General features: G+C 41.0%; 1 protein-coding gene and 1 long non-coding RNA gene across 3 annotated transcripts; one reads left to right on the forward strand and one right to left on the reverse strand.

Annotated features, from left to right (window-relative positions):
* Positions 1-103: 103 nt before the first annotated feature.
* On the reverse strand, positions 104-16,527 carry cc2d1b (coiled-coil and C2 domain containing 1B). Of its 2 annotated transcripts, none has more exons than XM_051069882.1 (26): positions 16,433-16,527; positions 16,011-16,158; positions 15,263-15,407; positions 15,034-15,137; positions 13,318-13,437; positions 12,623-12,766; positions 11,477-11,816; positions 10,667-10,788; positions 9,900-9,978; positions 9,275-9,358; positions 8,205-8,350; positions 7,483-7,555; positions 7,177-7,316; positions 6,966-7,095; positions 6,544-6,716; positions 6,252-6,377; positions 5,840-5,898; positions 5,393-5,509; positions 5,208-5,281; positions 4,708-4,766; positions 4,537-4,588; positions 4,318-4,417; positions 3,541-3,631; positions 3,311-3,433; positions 3,151-3,200; positions 104-2,947 (listed from the first exon to the last, which is right to left on the reverse strand). In XM_051069882.1, exons 2-25 carry the CDS (start codon positions 16,071-16,073, stop codon positions 3,189-3,191), a joined length of 2,676 nt encoding a protein of 891 aa, XP_050925839.1. In that variant the 5' UTR covers positions 16,074-16,158; positions 16,433-16,527; the 3' UTR covers positions 104-2,947; positions 3,151-3,188. The 2 variants fall into 2 exon arrangements, with proteins under 2 accessions (XP_050925839.1, XP_018533559.1); XM_018678043.2 differs by having other exon boundaries at positions 12,623-12,769.
* LOC108884255 (uncharacterized) lies at positions 11,753-12,727 on the forward strand. The gene is made up of 3 exons (XR_001961015.2): positions 11,753-11,837; positions 12,439-12,504; positions 12,604-12,727. It is a non-coding gene; the product is annotated as an uncharacterized LOC108884255 (long non-coding RNA).
* Positions 16,528-16,666: the final 139 nt, after the last annotated feature.

Below are 16,666 nucleotides of genomic sequence, written 5' to 3' on the forward strand. Positions count from 1 at the left end.
GTCACTGTGACCTGGCAGTGACATAAAACTATTGTCTTTCCTAAATTAAATTTTTTTCCTCAAAGAAATAAACTGACATTAGAAAATATTTCATGGTGCAAAATTAAAACAAGGTATTTTTTAATGGTACATTTTTAAGCAGGATAGACAAATTCAGTCCACAATTAAAAACAAAAGTTCTTACTTCTGTTTTTATTATTATTTCGTAGCATTTTTGGAAATTAGATCGTGACATCATCGATCTTTGTAAACACGAAGGCGATCAGAATATTACAACAGAAAATAAAATGAGTGGTAACAATGTGTTTTAATGTTTCTACGTTGTTACACTGATTCATGATGTACAGAATAAAAACTGTCGACAAAGAAGAGAAACAGAAATGTTGTGACCACAGTAACGTTTGGCAGCTGAATAACGTTGCAGACGAGTGTTGAGGTAAAGCTGTTGGAAATGGGCGTTGGCTCAGTATGTCTGTTATGGCTTCTCTTGTCAGCATGTGTTACAATGCTGTAGTTCAAACTTTAAAAGGTCAGTTCACTCAAATATTTTCAAATTTTCTGTTTTCCCACTTAAAGCTGTTAACAGATATTTTTTTGGTCAGTTTGGGGGCGGCAGAAAAGCTGTAAGCATCACATCTTATTAACCTGATGATTTTAATTACCTTACTCGCTCTCTCTTAGTTTATGATCTCCACTGTGTTCACCAGCTCTTCTCTGTTTCTGTCTGTTTTGTGCTGAGCAGGTAGTTTACAGTGGACAGTCCAACATGTTAAAGTGAGAAGCAGTGTTGAAAACGTGAGAGGGACGAGTGCTCAGCTTCAGCCCACCACCGGTGTTGATGATAACAGGTAAAAGGTTTGTCTACAGGTAACGTTAGGTGCACTGTACTTGTAAAACATAAGAGATTTATTAAACTGAAAACGTGAACTTCATGAACAAATACCTGCTTCTAACTATAGTGTGTTATAATCCAGTTGTTCAATTTCCTTTGGTAACTTGGGTGAACTGGCCCTTTAAAAACACTGAGGGATTAATCCCATGATTCAGTTTCCACTGCATGAGAGAACTGATGCATAGTTGTAAAAAATATTTCCACACACTTACAGAAGTAAGTTTGACATTATGGGAAATTCTCTTATTTGCTTTCTTGCTGAGAGACGCTCATGTCTGTGCACAGAGCTGGAGGCAGAAGGCAGTTAGCTTAGCTTAGCATAAAGACTGGAAATAAGGGGAAACAGCTAGCCTGGCTAACTCCAAATTTTAAAATAATACACCTTCCAACAAAAAAAAAACAATTCCACTCGTGTGTGGAGTAAACAAATGAGATACGATGTGTCCGTTAGCTTCAGAGTTGTTGGTAGGTGTATTATTGAACTTTGGAGAGAGCTGCGGGTTTTAATAAGCTAAGCTAAACTGTTTTCTGACTCCAGCTTCATATTTAACACACAAACAGCCATGTCGATGCTCTCACCTGAGCGCATTTCCTAAAAGGTCAAACTATTTCTTTAAATAATAAAAAAAAAAAACTACAGGATGTTATCAAAGGGGCTATTTGTAACTTTTCTCTGCCGCAGAATGTGGGTTCTCGCTGGGAGTTTTAGCCATCATTGCATTTACGATACGCCCTCTGAGCAGTACTACTTCTTCAGGTCAGTCTGGAAGCTACAGTGAGACACTATCGGAAAGTGTCGAGACGGGCCAGGGCTAGGTGGTTAGCATGCTAACTTCAGTAGAAGAAAAGAAGTGATACAACTAGAAGCTAAACATTGCTGCAGACAGCTCTTAGTGAGTAAAGAAGTCTGATGCTGAACTTGTAACGTTTCTTCTTAACTGGTAAGTAAATGGCTGTTAACGCTAACGTTAGCTATGTAGCGATAGCAAAAACTTACATATAGCGCCTTCAGAGTTGAGTCAGCTGATGGTGTTTACTTAGAAATTACTTTTTAACATGATCTGTGAAATAATGAATATTTAAGATAAAAAACTTGGCTTCCTACAAACTCTGAAACTCTTTAGTTTCTTTCTGACTTTGCTCAGATTTGTACCATTCAGTGTAAACAAGACAAATTTAAATCTAACAATCCTAAAGCCAAGGATAAATAAGTGTACAGTTTAGTGACCACAGTTTAAGGACTTCTTAATCAAAGTGAAAGGTGCCAAAAAAAGAGTGTGGTCTTAAAAATAATTATAGTATAATCATACCTTGTATAACTATCATCATTTCTTGGCTTAACTCCTGTGAAACATCTGTGAGATGTGTGCTGCGCCTGCCTGATTTTTTCACACCAAGAAGCAGATTAATTGTGTGGGGGAAAAAAAAGTGACAATCTGTGTCCCATCCTCTCGTGTCGTCCACTGTAGCAGGTTTGGCAGCTAAAGGCGATTTCAAATATGCAGGATTTTACAGCAACGGTGATTACTTTGGTATTAGTGCATAGGTGCAGTTCTAGATACCAGAGCTGTATAATATGAGGAATACGTACACATTCTTTGATATAGTAACTAAAGTCATGTCGGGCAGCAGGATCAGGTTAGCTCGACACTGAGCCCCTTCAATACGAGCACAGGGACACGCCGTCGTCCTTCAGGAGCTGCAGTGATGCAAGAGGAAAACTTTTTTGGGGGCGACTGTGAGTGTGATTTAAATCTCTTAAAGAGCGTTCACCTTGTTGCCCTAAAGTCTACCTGAAGCATCACGGCTCCACAGCAGCTCCTCAGACTGCAGACCAGGTTCCTGTCACGGAGCCAGAGGCCGGCCGACCTACCATAAACCAGCTCCATGTCTCCTCCTGGTGGACCGCTGTGTGAAGGGGGGCTCTGGTGTCTTGCAAATGTGCAAAAACTTTTTAAATAGTCAAAGACCTGTGTAGGTCTGAGTCCAATCTGAGTCCGCCTTTCTCTCTCCACCTCCTTCTCCTCTGAGTGTTTTTGATTGAGTGCTGTTAATCTGGAAGACAAAGACGTCGACTGTCAGGAAGAAATTTAAGCTAGCAGCCACTTAGCTTAGCTTAGCATAAAGCCTGGAGGCAGGCTGATCCTATGTTGTAACAATCTTAAGAAGTTTACATGTCAATTTATTAATTTAACTTAAAATAATATTCGATTAACAATAAATAAAATGACAGACTTTGAACTTGTATAAATAATCACCTGTATCTTGTGACTTGTCTTTAATGTTGCAGGGGGATCTAAAGAAGAACCTTGGAGGAAAAAAAAATTAATTAGAATTTTTTTTTACTTAATCTCAGGTTTGTCTTTTGAGATAAAGAATAATGCTGCAGAAACATCAGTGGAGTATATTTAGTGTTACCTGTGACGGGTCGATCACCAGCCAGCGCTCTGTGCTCGTCTGCATGTCCTGACCGCTCAGAGGTTCCCGCAGTCGGATCTTCACCTCAACACGACCTCCTGTCGGCTTACGACCGTCCATCACCTGACGGGAGAAAGAGACTTAACCCCTGAACTTATCTCTCTACTCCAGGTACGTTCTCCAGCGTCTCTCTCCTCGTCTATTTTGTTTTCAAACTTAAGGGCACTCACCTCTACGATTTCCCTGATTTCACTCTGTGACTCCAGTTTGTCCAGCTTCACGAGGGCCGTCCCAATCGGCTTGTCGCTCCGCAGGAAACCTCTGTGAGACGACGCACAACAGCAACAGTGTAACTTGAACATCTTGAAACTTTACTGATAATCCCTCAGAGTTAATATTTAGTTGTGCGACCCAAATTTAGGACTTTCTTATACAAGCAAAGGTAAGTATACATGTGGTTCTGTGCAGAGAAAGGTTTTATATAGGTATATGGTTATTAGAGTGAGTTAGGGTTAATCTATATTTTGGCGACAGGTAAGTGCAAGTAAAGTAAAGAGACAGTATAAGGTTCAGTGGTAGATTTAAGATGTGTAACATCAGAAATTTTGACTTTCACTTAAAAATAGCTTTGATTTTGACAAAAGGAAATTAACAGATTGATTAAATAAATTAGATTGAATGTTTGTGGCTTTTAAGCTCCCATAAATTCAAGACTATTTAATGACCTTTACAGCTAAATATTTATAAAATTGAATTTATATATTACATATTATTTATTTTAAAACTTCTTAATGACCTGCAGGCAAACACACATTAAGGACTTCCATGAGGTATGAAGACGTAATGTGAAAGTTGCTCTCACAGACTAATGACGTACTGAACAGTGATGGTTCTGAAAGGTCCAACGTTTCAGACTTTAACCACAAACTCACACTGATATTCACATCGTCTGTGTGAACCTGAGGGAGGATGTTTCCCTGCAGCGAGCGGCTCTGTGTATGACTCACCCTTTGTGCAGCAGCTCCAGTTTGAGGCCTTTAGACGTCACCACCCTCCTGAAGCCGCGGTGGTTACGGTTGATTGACAGCGTGAAGCTCTGGTTGTATTCTTCATTTAAAAGAGATGACAGATGACATAGATGCAGATAATGTTTATTCAGCAAACCAAATGTATTGTGGACAGAAAATGCCATAAATCCACCTGAAACTCCCAGTTTCATGTCTCACCTGGGGAGTTAGTGTTCTTGATGACGGCTGTTTTGTGTTTCTGAGGCTGCTCCTGGTGACAAAACAAAGAAACACGTCACTGGTGTAAATGCATATCGTCTCTGCAGCTCGAGGTCGCTGTGGAAAGAAAAAAAAAACAAAGTCGTAGTTTGACGCATGAAGTTTTCTTACGGTGCTGGGGTAGGGGAAGTCGAACTTGACGTAGGCATCCAGATCGTTTGTTTGAATTCCTGAAGGGAGAAGGAAAAGTTTGGCATTAAATATCAAACTGTTGGTGTGCTTTTCCAACAATGTTTTTTAACTGAATGTAAAGTTTTTGGTTAAAAATAATCTGGGAGACTTGACAGAACCATTATGACATAAATATAAAGGTCGCATCAGTGCACATCTTTGACTTCTGAAGACATTTTTAGTGGCACTTGAAGCTGAAAATGAGCCCAAATTCAAATTGAAAACAACTTTCTTTAGTTAAAGTTTAAGGTTCAACAATGGAGGAAAATAATCGAGTTTTAAGGCTTCTAAACTGAATTTTAAGCTCAAAATTTTTCACTTTCAATTTTCAGTTGTTCAAAACCCTGTTAACACCTGGAAGTTTTTTCCAGGACTTGCAGCCCCTCCCCCCATTTGGACATTCTGTACTGTGCAGGACTGATATATAAAGACTGTTTTACCGCTTGGTGCAGGAAGATTCATCCCTTTTACGATAATGATGACCATGTCAGTACTGCTGAGCTCTGGAAATATCCTGACAGGAAGAAGAAAAAGACTGAGTGAGTGATTGACCTGGCATCCAGCCAGAGTATAAGACAGTAACAAAACTGCAACAGCAAAGCTAAAATTTCCTCAATGTGCCCACCTGACAGTGTGAAACGATTTCTCCTCAAAGTGATGTTTAGGAGGAGGCAGACCCCTGGACTGAGCCAGCTTCAGGACCTCTAGACTCTTCTTACAACTCTCCGCCATCTTCTCAAACCTGGAGGATACAGATGAGCCTTTATTCAGGTACATGTGTGCAATCTGATACAACAGCTCAGCCATGAAATCTACCTTTACTGAGTTTAAATAGAAACGTATAAATTAAGTTTATTACTGATGTTACAGTTAGAGGTGTTGTACTGGATTTGATGATGTGTTTCTAATGTTTGTATCACCCCAGTTACAAACATATTAAAATTTTAGAAACACCTCAGTGTTGGAACATAACTGATTGTTGTTGTTAGTTCCAGCCCTGACCCAGAGTTTAAACAGAGTTTGGAGTTTGTACATAAACCTAAACTGTTGCTGAGCGACACCGGAGTCTTACTTTGTAGTTTCCGAGACGTTCCCCAGGTGTGTGAATTGCTTGGAGTGAGTCATACATTTCTAAAAGGAGGAGAGCCAGAAGAAAGCTCAGACATTTCATGGAAAATGTTTGTCTTCACAAATAGTGCAGAGAAAACAGACCGGGAACAGAAAACAACACTTTTTTTGTTTTTGGATCTGAATTAATTTTTAAACTTCTAAATATATCAGAGAACAGAACATGTTGGGTTCTGGAGAGATTAAAGTTTGGGCAACAGGGATTCATACAGTGGAAGCTGCCATAGTGCTGGCAGAAATGTTGATAGAACTTGTCTTAAAAGAAGACATCATTTTTCTTTAAGATAAAAACTTTGATAAACATCAACATTCTAATCCGTAATCAGAGAAATGTTTCAGTCTTCCTTCAGTTTCACCTCGTACTGCTCTTTGAGGATCTTGGCCAGTTGTGTGTAAACCTGCTCGGCTTTCTCTGAGATCTGAACGTCGCTGTGATGAACCAGGATGAAGTCGTCATCTTCGTCACCAGGGGGCGACGGCACCTACAGGTACAGAGATTCCCATCAGCCATTGTTCACATGAAGAGAAACAGGAGCACTAACAGTAAAGCTGCATCGACAAATACTATTTTTATAAAGTTAAACTTGACCTGTTCTAAATGACCTACATGTAAAAGGCATTTCTTTAATACAATACTCTGTTTCTCACCGTGCTGATGTCCACGGTCTTTCCGCTGCGTGCGGCCTCGATCATGGGGTCAAAGCCTTTGGCGGTTCGGAGGAAAACCTTGGCCTGGTCCATGTCGTTCTTCTGCTTCGCCTGCAGCGCCGCCTTCATGTACTGCTTCTTCCGCCCCTCCAGAAACTCCAGCTGCTGAACCGCTGGAGGACAAAGAAAGACAGGAAGTTAAAGGTAAAACATCAATCTCAACAATTAGATGCAGTTTTGAGTGGGCATCGGGTTTATCAGGTAAATCTTCACATTAAAGAAGCTGAAACCAGAGAATATTTAACATTTTTGTTTGAAAAATGACTGAAACATCAGTTATCAAAATAGATCCGGATTCATCTTCTGTTCATCAGCTGATCAATTAATCAACTGATCATCGCAGCTCTTCTTTTGAAACTGACCTGATGGTGAGAGTTCTTCCCTCACAGCTGATCTGTCAGGTGAAGCTGAAGGAGTCCTTTTCCGTCCTTGACCTGCGGCGGAGGAGTCTAACGTCGGTTTCTTTGGCTCCTCTGGTGCACAAGGCTTCGACTACAACAAACACAAGACACTGTATCAACAATTTATTCACATAAAATCTAGCAGACATGATCGTGTGATGCTGACAGCCACCTCCTCTTCTTTCTCCTCATCGTCTTCTTCATCTGGTGCCTCAGCAGCGTCAGTGGAGGCGAGCTTATCGGCTGCCTCCAGAGCAGCGATGAACCCCTGCTCAGCTCCTGTCGCCTTCTGCCCCGGGATCGGAGGAAAGCCTGTAAAACAAAAACAAAATCCTCATTCAGAGCAGCACCAGAGCTCTCAAACACTGAACTTTACATTTACTTTTTTGGTTAAGCGTTAAAACATGTTCTGCACAGAGACAGAACCATAAACCTACTGCAAATCTAATTTCACAGAACTATCACAAAAAAATCTCACCAGGAGGAACCGGCAGCTCGTCAAAGTTGACCGCTTTTCCTGCTTTGTGAGCTCGGATGGCGCTCTGGTATTGCTGCAGGAGGAGAGACACTCAGTGATTTAAAACAACAGAGTTAAAGCTACAACATGTTCAATAATTAACCTTACATTACAATGCACCATTTATGGGAGGAGTGAAGGAAGAAAACATGTTTTGTCTTTTCTTTACATTAAGTGGCTGTAGTTCTCCATGAGCAGGTCTTTGACATCATTATGATGCAGTAATATATTTGAATGGTAATTGTTGTAGCTAAAAGATTGATCCTATAACTCATGACAGAATTTTCACTGTTAATTTTTGTCCCTGATTTTAAGGTATTTTTCAGGGAAAAATGTCAAATCATCTCTGGTTTCAGCTTCTCAAATATGGATATTTGCTTCTTTTCTTTGTTGTACATGGCAGTAAATTAAAGTGCATTAGACTTTGGACTTTTGGACATAACAAGCAAACTGAAGACATCACTGTGGGCTCTAAGGAATTATTTAATGCCATTTTCTCACAAACTTTTTATGGACTTAACAATTAATCAGTGAATCGAGAAAATGATCAGCAGATAAGATGCCCACTTTATTCTCTTTATGACACCTGTACCAACTAAGAGATAAACAGAAAGACCAAACCTGTCCACGACATTTTAATTAAGCTCTGTGAAGGACGTCACCAGGAGAGTCTGGTCTCGTACCTTGGCGATGCGGTCGTGCATTCGGGCCTTGCGGTCGTCTCCGCTGGCTTTAGCCTGAGCGGACGCCTCCACATACTTGGCTTTTCTCTGTTCGAGAGCCTCCAGCACGTCTTTGGGAGCAGCAGGGGCTGATGAGGCTGCAGGGGCTGAGGGAGCGTGAGACAGGAATGTTAACAATGTCAAACAGTTTCTGACTACGTCTTTTATTTTAGATTTTACCTTAAAACTAATGATTCAGCTGCACTTTGGAAGAGCAGGGCTTTAAGCTAAGTGCTACACACAATGACAATGCTAACATGCTGATGTTTAGAAGGTATCACATTTAGCATGGGACAGCTGGGGCTGTCGTGAGTTTTGCAGATATTTAGTCGTAAACCAAAGTACTGGACAGATCTGACCTGATGGTGGCGCTAGAGGAAAAGTCAAGGGATCATCAAAGTCAGTAGAGTTTATCCTCTAGAGAACTTGAGTATCTGTGGTAGTTTTCCTGGCAGTCCATCCAGCAGTTGTTGAAATATTTCAGTCTAGATTGAAGTGGTGCTTCGAGTGACGCGGCTAGTGTAGCCACTAAAAGAACTCCAGTCAGAGAAACTCAGGATAAACTGACTTCACTGTCAGCTTGGATATTATTTTAAATGTTTCAATACTTGTGCCTGACGAATGACAGATACCAAAATTCTATATTTTCTATTATTTGCAGATTTCCTATTCTTTTAGGAAAACTTGTTTCGTCAGCTGGTCTTCTCTTTCACTTTCACATGGCTGCAGTGACAAGCAGCGTTATCAGCCATGTAAAATATTAGTGAATAAACTGTTTGCTGTCTTTTTTATTCCAAACAGTCTCTTGCTCGTACATAACCATGCTGTGCACAACACAAAGCGCCGTGTTTCCTTCTCTTTGAAGTCTCCTCTAATGTGAAACCTCAAGGTGACATTAGCTGACTGATATAAATAAACCCCGCTGAGAGACGTGAGGGGGAAACTTGAAACGGAAACTGCATGACTGGTCAAAAGAGAAACATCATCTTAAACTGGAACACGTGGCTACTACATGTTGGATTTATTCCTACCTGGAGCTGCTGCTGCCGGTTGGGTGACCTGTGTGTTTTGCCCAGAGGAGGTTTCCTTCACTGGAGCAGAGCTTCCTCCTGAACCTATGACACAATATCATGAGATGAACTGTATCACACACACATACTGAAGGCTTCTGTTTACAATACTGTTCCTTATTAGTCCAGTAAAATCAGTCATTTATTTTCTGAGATTCTAGTAAGAAACTGATTTCCTTATTTACATTTCCCTCCTGAAAGAATTTTCTAATTTCTTCTAATGTCTGTACTTTTTTCTTCTACCAGTTCAATTTACACCTGCTTTTCAGTGTTTTTAAAAAAATATTTACAGTTTTAAATCACTTTAAGTTAAGTTTTATAACTCTACAACATAATCAGACATGTTTTTTTATATTAATACTACTCATAGTCTAAGAGAAGCCAAATCAGTGCATATAATTTAAAAAGCATCTTAAAACTTTTTCCTTTAGCTTGTTCTCTGTTATATTTCTGTCACTTACAGCTCTCTTTTCCGTTTAATTCTTTAAATCACCATGTAAATTCAGTTTTTAAATGAGCGGTATAAGTAAAGTTGGTTCGCCAGCCTGCAGCTAGAGTAAAAACATGTTCTCCCAGCGTTCCTCACCCTGTCCTAGAGATGGAGGAAGGCCGCTCAGGTCGACAGCTTGTCCTTTCTCCATCGCCTCGATCACTGCGTCGAACCTCTGCGTCAAAAAAAAAAATCCCAACAGTGTGAAACATAATGACGGTCTTTGTCAGCATCCGAATTGTTGACATGCTTCACATAGTTGAGAGTGCAGCGACGGGCTCGGACAACAGACAACAGCACAAATAATAATGATGTGGATATGATGCTAATATTTAAACTTTTAGTTTTAAACATTTCTGCAGATCTATGACGTCTCTTCGGTTTAGTTTTATTTTCATTTAGTTTTTAGTTAAAGAGCAAGACCATCATTCTGAACAGGAACCAGACATGAAAATTAATTCTGCAGGTTAAAAACCACACAGTCTATCTCACCTCCAGCAGAAACTGGCTTTACTTCATGACGAAAAGCAACAGACAGAGTTAATGCAATTCTTTTAACTATTTATCATTATGCCACATTTTACTGTCAGAAATCTCAAGCAGTAAATAACAATAATTCTTATTGATATAATTCAAATAAGCATGGAGATAAGCAGCAGAGGAAGGAGGGATGGATTAGCTGATGAAAAATTATTCTGACAGTTTGCAGTTTGCTATATCTGATGGTTCTTTTCTAGTGTTTTTAAAACCTTAAGTCTAGTTTTTCTAGACTAGCAGATTCCCTGTACGCAAAACACAAATACAACTAATACAAACTGCTTCGTTTTAAACAAATCACTGAGGTCTGTCGCTGTGTCTCTCACCTTGCTGGTCCTGAAGTGAAGTTTAGCTTGCTCCACATCTCCCTGCTTCTTGGCCCTCAGAGCTGCCATCTTGTATTCTCTCTGCCGCTCCAAAAGCATCGTCTTGGTCGCCTCATCCGCAGCTGATTCACGGGACAGAAACGCACAACAGTTACCACAGTGAAAGGCCACATTCATCATACGCTCAGCAGCTTCTTTTAGAGAAGACAACCTCTCCATCCCCGACTCTAAACAAAAGCATTAAACCTAAAAATAAAGTGAAAGGCAGAGCTACATATTTGTGAGAATGAATTCCTTGACATGTGTCACTGTGTTATAAACGTCTACGTGATAAATATGAGGCAGCCAGGAAGTCCCATTGGCTGTGACGTCTTATTACAATGTGTCTGTGTATGGTATGCAAAGTGTGCTGGGAAAAAAAGTGTGAAGTCAGATTAAAGATAAGGAGGTAGTAAAATTAAATGTGGTTTTGTTTATTGCAACAACTGGTCTCTAATCTAGGAACAAAAAATCCTTAACACCAGCCTGACAATAAGGTGTCATCTACGGCTAGCTGACATCTACAAGTGATTGATCGTTTCATCCCTAAATATTATGTTGTCAGGGATCTTTTTTGTCTTCAAAGTGTCTTTCTAGTTCTTAACCTGGTAGCTGAGGTGTTAAAAGTTGACTGGTGCACTGAGAAGAAGAGGAAGTGGTCATTTGCATGAAAAACATGTTTCCTGTTTTTATTTTTTTCAATCCAAAGCTGACTCTCTCTAATAACCAGTATTATCACTGACACAGCTGCGTCATAAAACACAAACTGACCTTCTGTCTGACTGGTCTGCGGCAGGTCAGCAGGTTCCTCCGTCTGCTCCTCTGGAGACGGGACGCTGCTCAGACTGAGCGCCGTGGTGGACGAGGACGACGGCTCCTCTTCTCCAGTGGGCGTGATGATCTCTGGTACAGCGGGCGGAGATGTGGCCTCCGACTCCTCCTGCTGATCTGAGGGAGCGGATTCGGGACGCGAGGGTACAGGCGGAGGGGGTCGTGTTGGAACAGTGGGCCGAGGGGCGGCGCTCGGGGCTCCGGTCGCAACAGGTGGAGGAATTTCTGCCTCGTTCACAGTCCTCCCCTTCTTCACAGCAACTAACATCGTCTCCAACGTCTGTAGAGAGCAACCGCAACAGTCAGTATGGTTGAAAACAGAGTTAAGAAGGCACAAATTATATGAAGCGTCTTATATAATGATAATGAGAATTTGAGAATTGATTTTAAAGACAACAAACAGCATGACGTCTTCAAGGGAGATAAACTGTGATTTTAGCTATATCTGATATCAAGGGACAGACTGTCTCTTGTGTTTCTACAAATCTGTAGCTTTTGGGCATGTTTAGTGCTGCTCGATGATTTACATGCAGTCTTTAATCTTTCAGTCAGTTGTTCTCAGCTTGAAAACTATTTTTGTACTTTGCCTAGAATTACTTTGCCTTTATTTGACAACTTTCTTTGTAGATCCAGACAGGAAATACACAGGGTTCCTACACCTTCTTAGACATTAAATTCAATTACTTTCCAGGCCCAATTCCATCAAATTCAAGGACCCAACATGGTTTAGTTTGAGACACAGATTAAGGTTATTTATTGTTGCTCCACTACAAATTTTTATGGGAATTTCAGATGCTCACACAATTTAAAGTTTAAAAGAGAGAGAGAGGCTCAGATGTGTGAACGCTTCTCAGTTGTGCTGTGTTAAACTGATGATATGAACATTGTTTGATTTGCTGCAGGCTCTGCATCAGGCCATATGGATGTCCTGCAGATCTTTAACAAGCCAGTCTTTGTAAATGTCTTTGGTGAGTCTCGAGTCCTGGGATTTACACTTTCTAGTTCTTTCAATGACCCATATCTCTCTTCCGAAACTTTCAGGCCTTGACTTTCTCTCAAATTCACAGACTTTCAGGTCTCACCCACCTTCAAACCGCGATCGAATCTCCTGGCTTTGGAGCTCTCCCCCGCGCTCTTGGCGTTCTGTAAGGCCGTCCTGTACATGGCCGCCCTCTCCTCCAGGGTGTGCTGGAGGCTGCCGGGGGCCGCCGAGGACACCTTCACTTCCTGCTGCTAGCACCAAAACAAGAAGCAGGTAGGTGCTGTCAACATTATCTGAAAACATCTGGTGCACCTATGTTAGGTTGAGAAATTACTCAGCACGCAAAACTGTGGGTTGAGAACGGAAAGTATTTGTCATAGATAAATAGGACGTTTGTTGCCAGCTGCAACATCTATATCTCATCTAAAATACTAGTCACATGAAGTATTCAAAGCTTGTTAAGGAGACTGAAACACAGGGGGGATAACCACCAGGAAATGTGTTTACAGGAATGCACAGATTTACCAGCAATAGCAGAAAATGTTTCCCAACCTCAACTGCACTGTTCTTCAAATCACATAATCAGGTAAACAACTATTGTTGGTAAAATAAAAAAAATAAAAAAAACTGGTGGAGTTTCAGATATAAAAAGGAAGCAAATTCTGTAGCAGGGACAGAGGACAAAGACGTCTGCCCTTTCCTGTTGCCGGCAGACAAACAAATGATCCCAGCTGACCCCGTATTTTGGTAAACCGGTGGTGTCGGTGTCGAGGCTGGCAGAGAGCAGCGCGTGTTGTACCTGCGGCGGTGGGGGCTCTGTTGTCTTGGCTTGCAGAGATTCAGCTGCGGCAGAAGATGTGGAGGAAACTGTTGCACTATCCTCAGTTTCCCCCTCGCCCACCACTTCCTGCAGCTCTGCCTGATGAGGAAAAATACAGCAACTGATCAACAGCCAGCTTCAATTGTTCAAACAAGAAAGGTGTGTTTTCCGTTAGCTGGTAACAACAACAACAACAAGTTCTGTAAACCCAAACGTGCAGATGAAATTAAGACCAACAAATCAATAAATCAGCAGCGATTTAAAGTCCTGCACCTGCATCTCTCCAGCTCTACTCTGAATAAATGTTGGTTCTGCTTCAGTTCAACTTGGTAAAGTGGAGGATCACTGTCTTGATAAATCAGCCCACATTTTTGTAGGAACATCATCTTTGTATAAAGAAATTGAGGATATGTCTCAGCAGGACCTGGAGAAATTTTTTCCTTGCTCATATCTTTAGCAGACTTGGCTGGTTGCCTTGTGACAGACAATAAGGTTTTTCTGTTCTATTCTATTCTAAAGCAATGGTGTCTGTGAGAGTTCTCACTGAGTGGAAACATCTCTCCAGCTCTCTGATGTTTGTGCTGCCTTCATGTGCGTTGTATATTTGATTTACTATGATTTGAATCGGATCATCTGGAACAGATAAGGTGTGCTTCAACACAACACTAAATTCTTTCAAATCAATTCCTTTACTGTTTTCCACTGTCATTTATTGGATTATATTTGGGTCTATTCACTCAGGTTTTGCACTGTATTATAACTTTTATTCTACTGTTTAATCTTTATTCACTTTTCGTTTATTTTCTGTCTCCTATATGATTTTACCTTTTAAAATCCTGTGTGTTTTATATTGCGTTGTGTTTCTTTTATATGTTATTTATCATGTTTCCTTTGAACTGCCTTGTTTAAAGGTGCTGCACACAACTTGCCTTGCTTTTACTGGTCCCTCCTTCATTTAGAGTCCCTAAGACAAATATTTGCATTTACCCAAATATTTTCCACATTTCATCTCCTCTGACACACAGTCAGAATCACTGCCACTGCTGACAGTCTGATCATCTTGGAGATTATTGTAATCACTGGCAGAGCATTCATGAGTGAAATGAAGTAGTGAATCAAATATCCAAATCAGACCTGACGTTCTCACTCTACTGTGTGTGAAACATGTGGGCGTTACACACATGCAACAGTCTAAACTTTTAGTGATTTGATCTGAACTGACTTTCATGTGACCTGAAGACACTTTAGAGGAAAGCACACAAAAAAGAAACAACCTCAATATAAAAACCTGGCTAAAAGGAGAATTCTTGAGTCTAAATTTGTGTCAAATACAAAACTAAGAGAAACTTTTCTTCTGCTGTTGCAGAATGAAGTTGTTCTGTATCACATGATTCACAAGATCCCTGCAAATACAGCTACATTTTTGGTACTGCATTAGAGTATCCACCATTTAATATATGTTGACCTTGACTTTATCAGTTTATAATGAAACTAATAAATGGTGCAGCTGAAAACCATAAGGCCCACACACAATGCAGTTTCATCTGTGTGGGCTGAGCCATTAATAAATTCATCTCTTGAGCTACCTTAATTTAGTCTAGTGTATTTAAAACACGTGTCTGGTAAATGTTCTGAAAATGTTAAAATGTTTGCTAAATGTTACGACAGCAGAGATTAATAAACACAATCACTAACCAACAGATCTTCATCGTCTTCCACGTCATTGTCATCCTCATCCTCATCCACGTCTCTCATACACTCGTCAGCCATTTTTGCAATGTCTTCCATGGGCAGAGGGCCTGCAGCACAAACACACAGTTATATATCCGGCTGGGTTTATTGTGACATCAGCAGTACGTATTAGATCATCATGTCAAATAATGACTGACTGTTAAGGACAATAAATCATAACCACTGCACTCACTCTTCCCCCTCTGCTTGGCTCTCCCTCTGGCAGCAGCTTTATTTCCAGTGATAGCAGCAAGTTCAGCCTCCAAGTCCGGGTCATCCAGATTCTCATCCATGCCCATCATCATCTCCTCGGGGTCCAGGTCTACAAACAGACCCATCTGAAACCAGGAAGCAAAAGATTAACTTCATCCGCCCCCCCTTTGGCCAGAAAGTAAGTAAACAGAGACACACTATTATAGCAGCCAGGGCGTGGAGGATCAGAGAGTGCAGTACTCTAATTTCAATCTAGTCTGAGAACATGGCTGAGGGGGACTGAGATCTGCAGCCACGGAGCTCAGAGACACAGATAATGTGGCCAGCATTAGCACTGAGAGTCTGGTTGGAAATGTCTTGTGCTGATTAAATTTTAATCATGTTAAGATTACTGATGGCATACTCCCTAGCTGTAGACTAGTATAGCTTTCTATTGTTTGTTGTTGTTGTTTTACTTATGTTTTCACATTTTCTCATTGTGTTATATGTTGTCTGGTATTTTTTTTTATCTCTGCTACCTGCACATCACTGCTGGCCCAGGGACTACAGGTTAAAATGAGCTTTTACCTATATCTGGTGCAATAAATATATCGTGTATTATGTATGTAATATTACTTAAACATGACTTTTACTTGTAATTAAGTATTATTACAGTGGTGTAGTGTCACTTTTCCTTCAGTACAGGATGTGAGGACTTCCTCGTCAGTATAGATCAGAGGTGTGTTTACCTGCTTAGCTGCAGCAGCGCCCTGGCCTCTGGGCTGCGGTGCTCTCTTCTTTTTACCAAACATGTTGTTGTTGTTGTTGTTGTTGTTGTTGTTGTGGCTTGTAGTTTGACAAGCCCCCGAGCGACACTCTTAGTGATCCAAACGACACCTAAAACACAAAGACATTAGAGTAAATCGTTTCCCTGCCGAGACCGGGAGCTGGTCAGCGGTAGTTAGAATCATGTGAGCGGTTGTCAGGTGGCTCCCAAACAGACAGCGAGCAGCCAACTGACGGTTAGCCGAGCGGTTAGCCGCTAGCTAGCCATGCTTCTCCTCTCCAACTCAGAAAGTTTACTTGTGAGCGAGAAGTCGACCGTTACGGTCAGTGTTGGTGAGTAGTTTTAAACAGTTGTATCTGCCCTGAAAAGCGCGTGTGTCTTTACCTGCGCGATCACCACTTCATCAGGTAGTTTTCACAAGAACAGTTTCATTTCTGTGGGTTTGACAGTAATGGTTTTCAATACGCATGCGCAAAGCGAGGGAGCGACCAAGGTTCTGTGACACGCCTTGCCCTGAGTGTTGTCTGCCAGGCAGCGCTAGCTACCACTGACAGCAAGTGAAGTACACATGAAGGAGTATTACACGAAATATGCGGATCCTTTACTTAATTACCAACA

Source organism: Lates calcarifer, linkage group LG4, assembly GCF_001640805.2.
Source record: "Lates calcarifer isolate ASB-BC8 linkage group LG4, TLL_Latcal_v3, whole genome shotgun sequence".
NCBI classification, from domain to species: domain Eukaryota; kingdom Metazoa; phylum Chordata; class Actinopteri; family Centropomidae; genus Lates; species Lates calcarifer.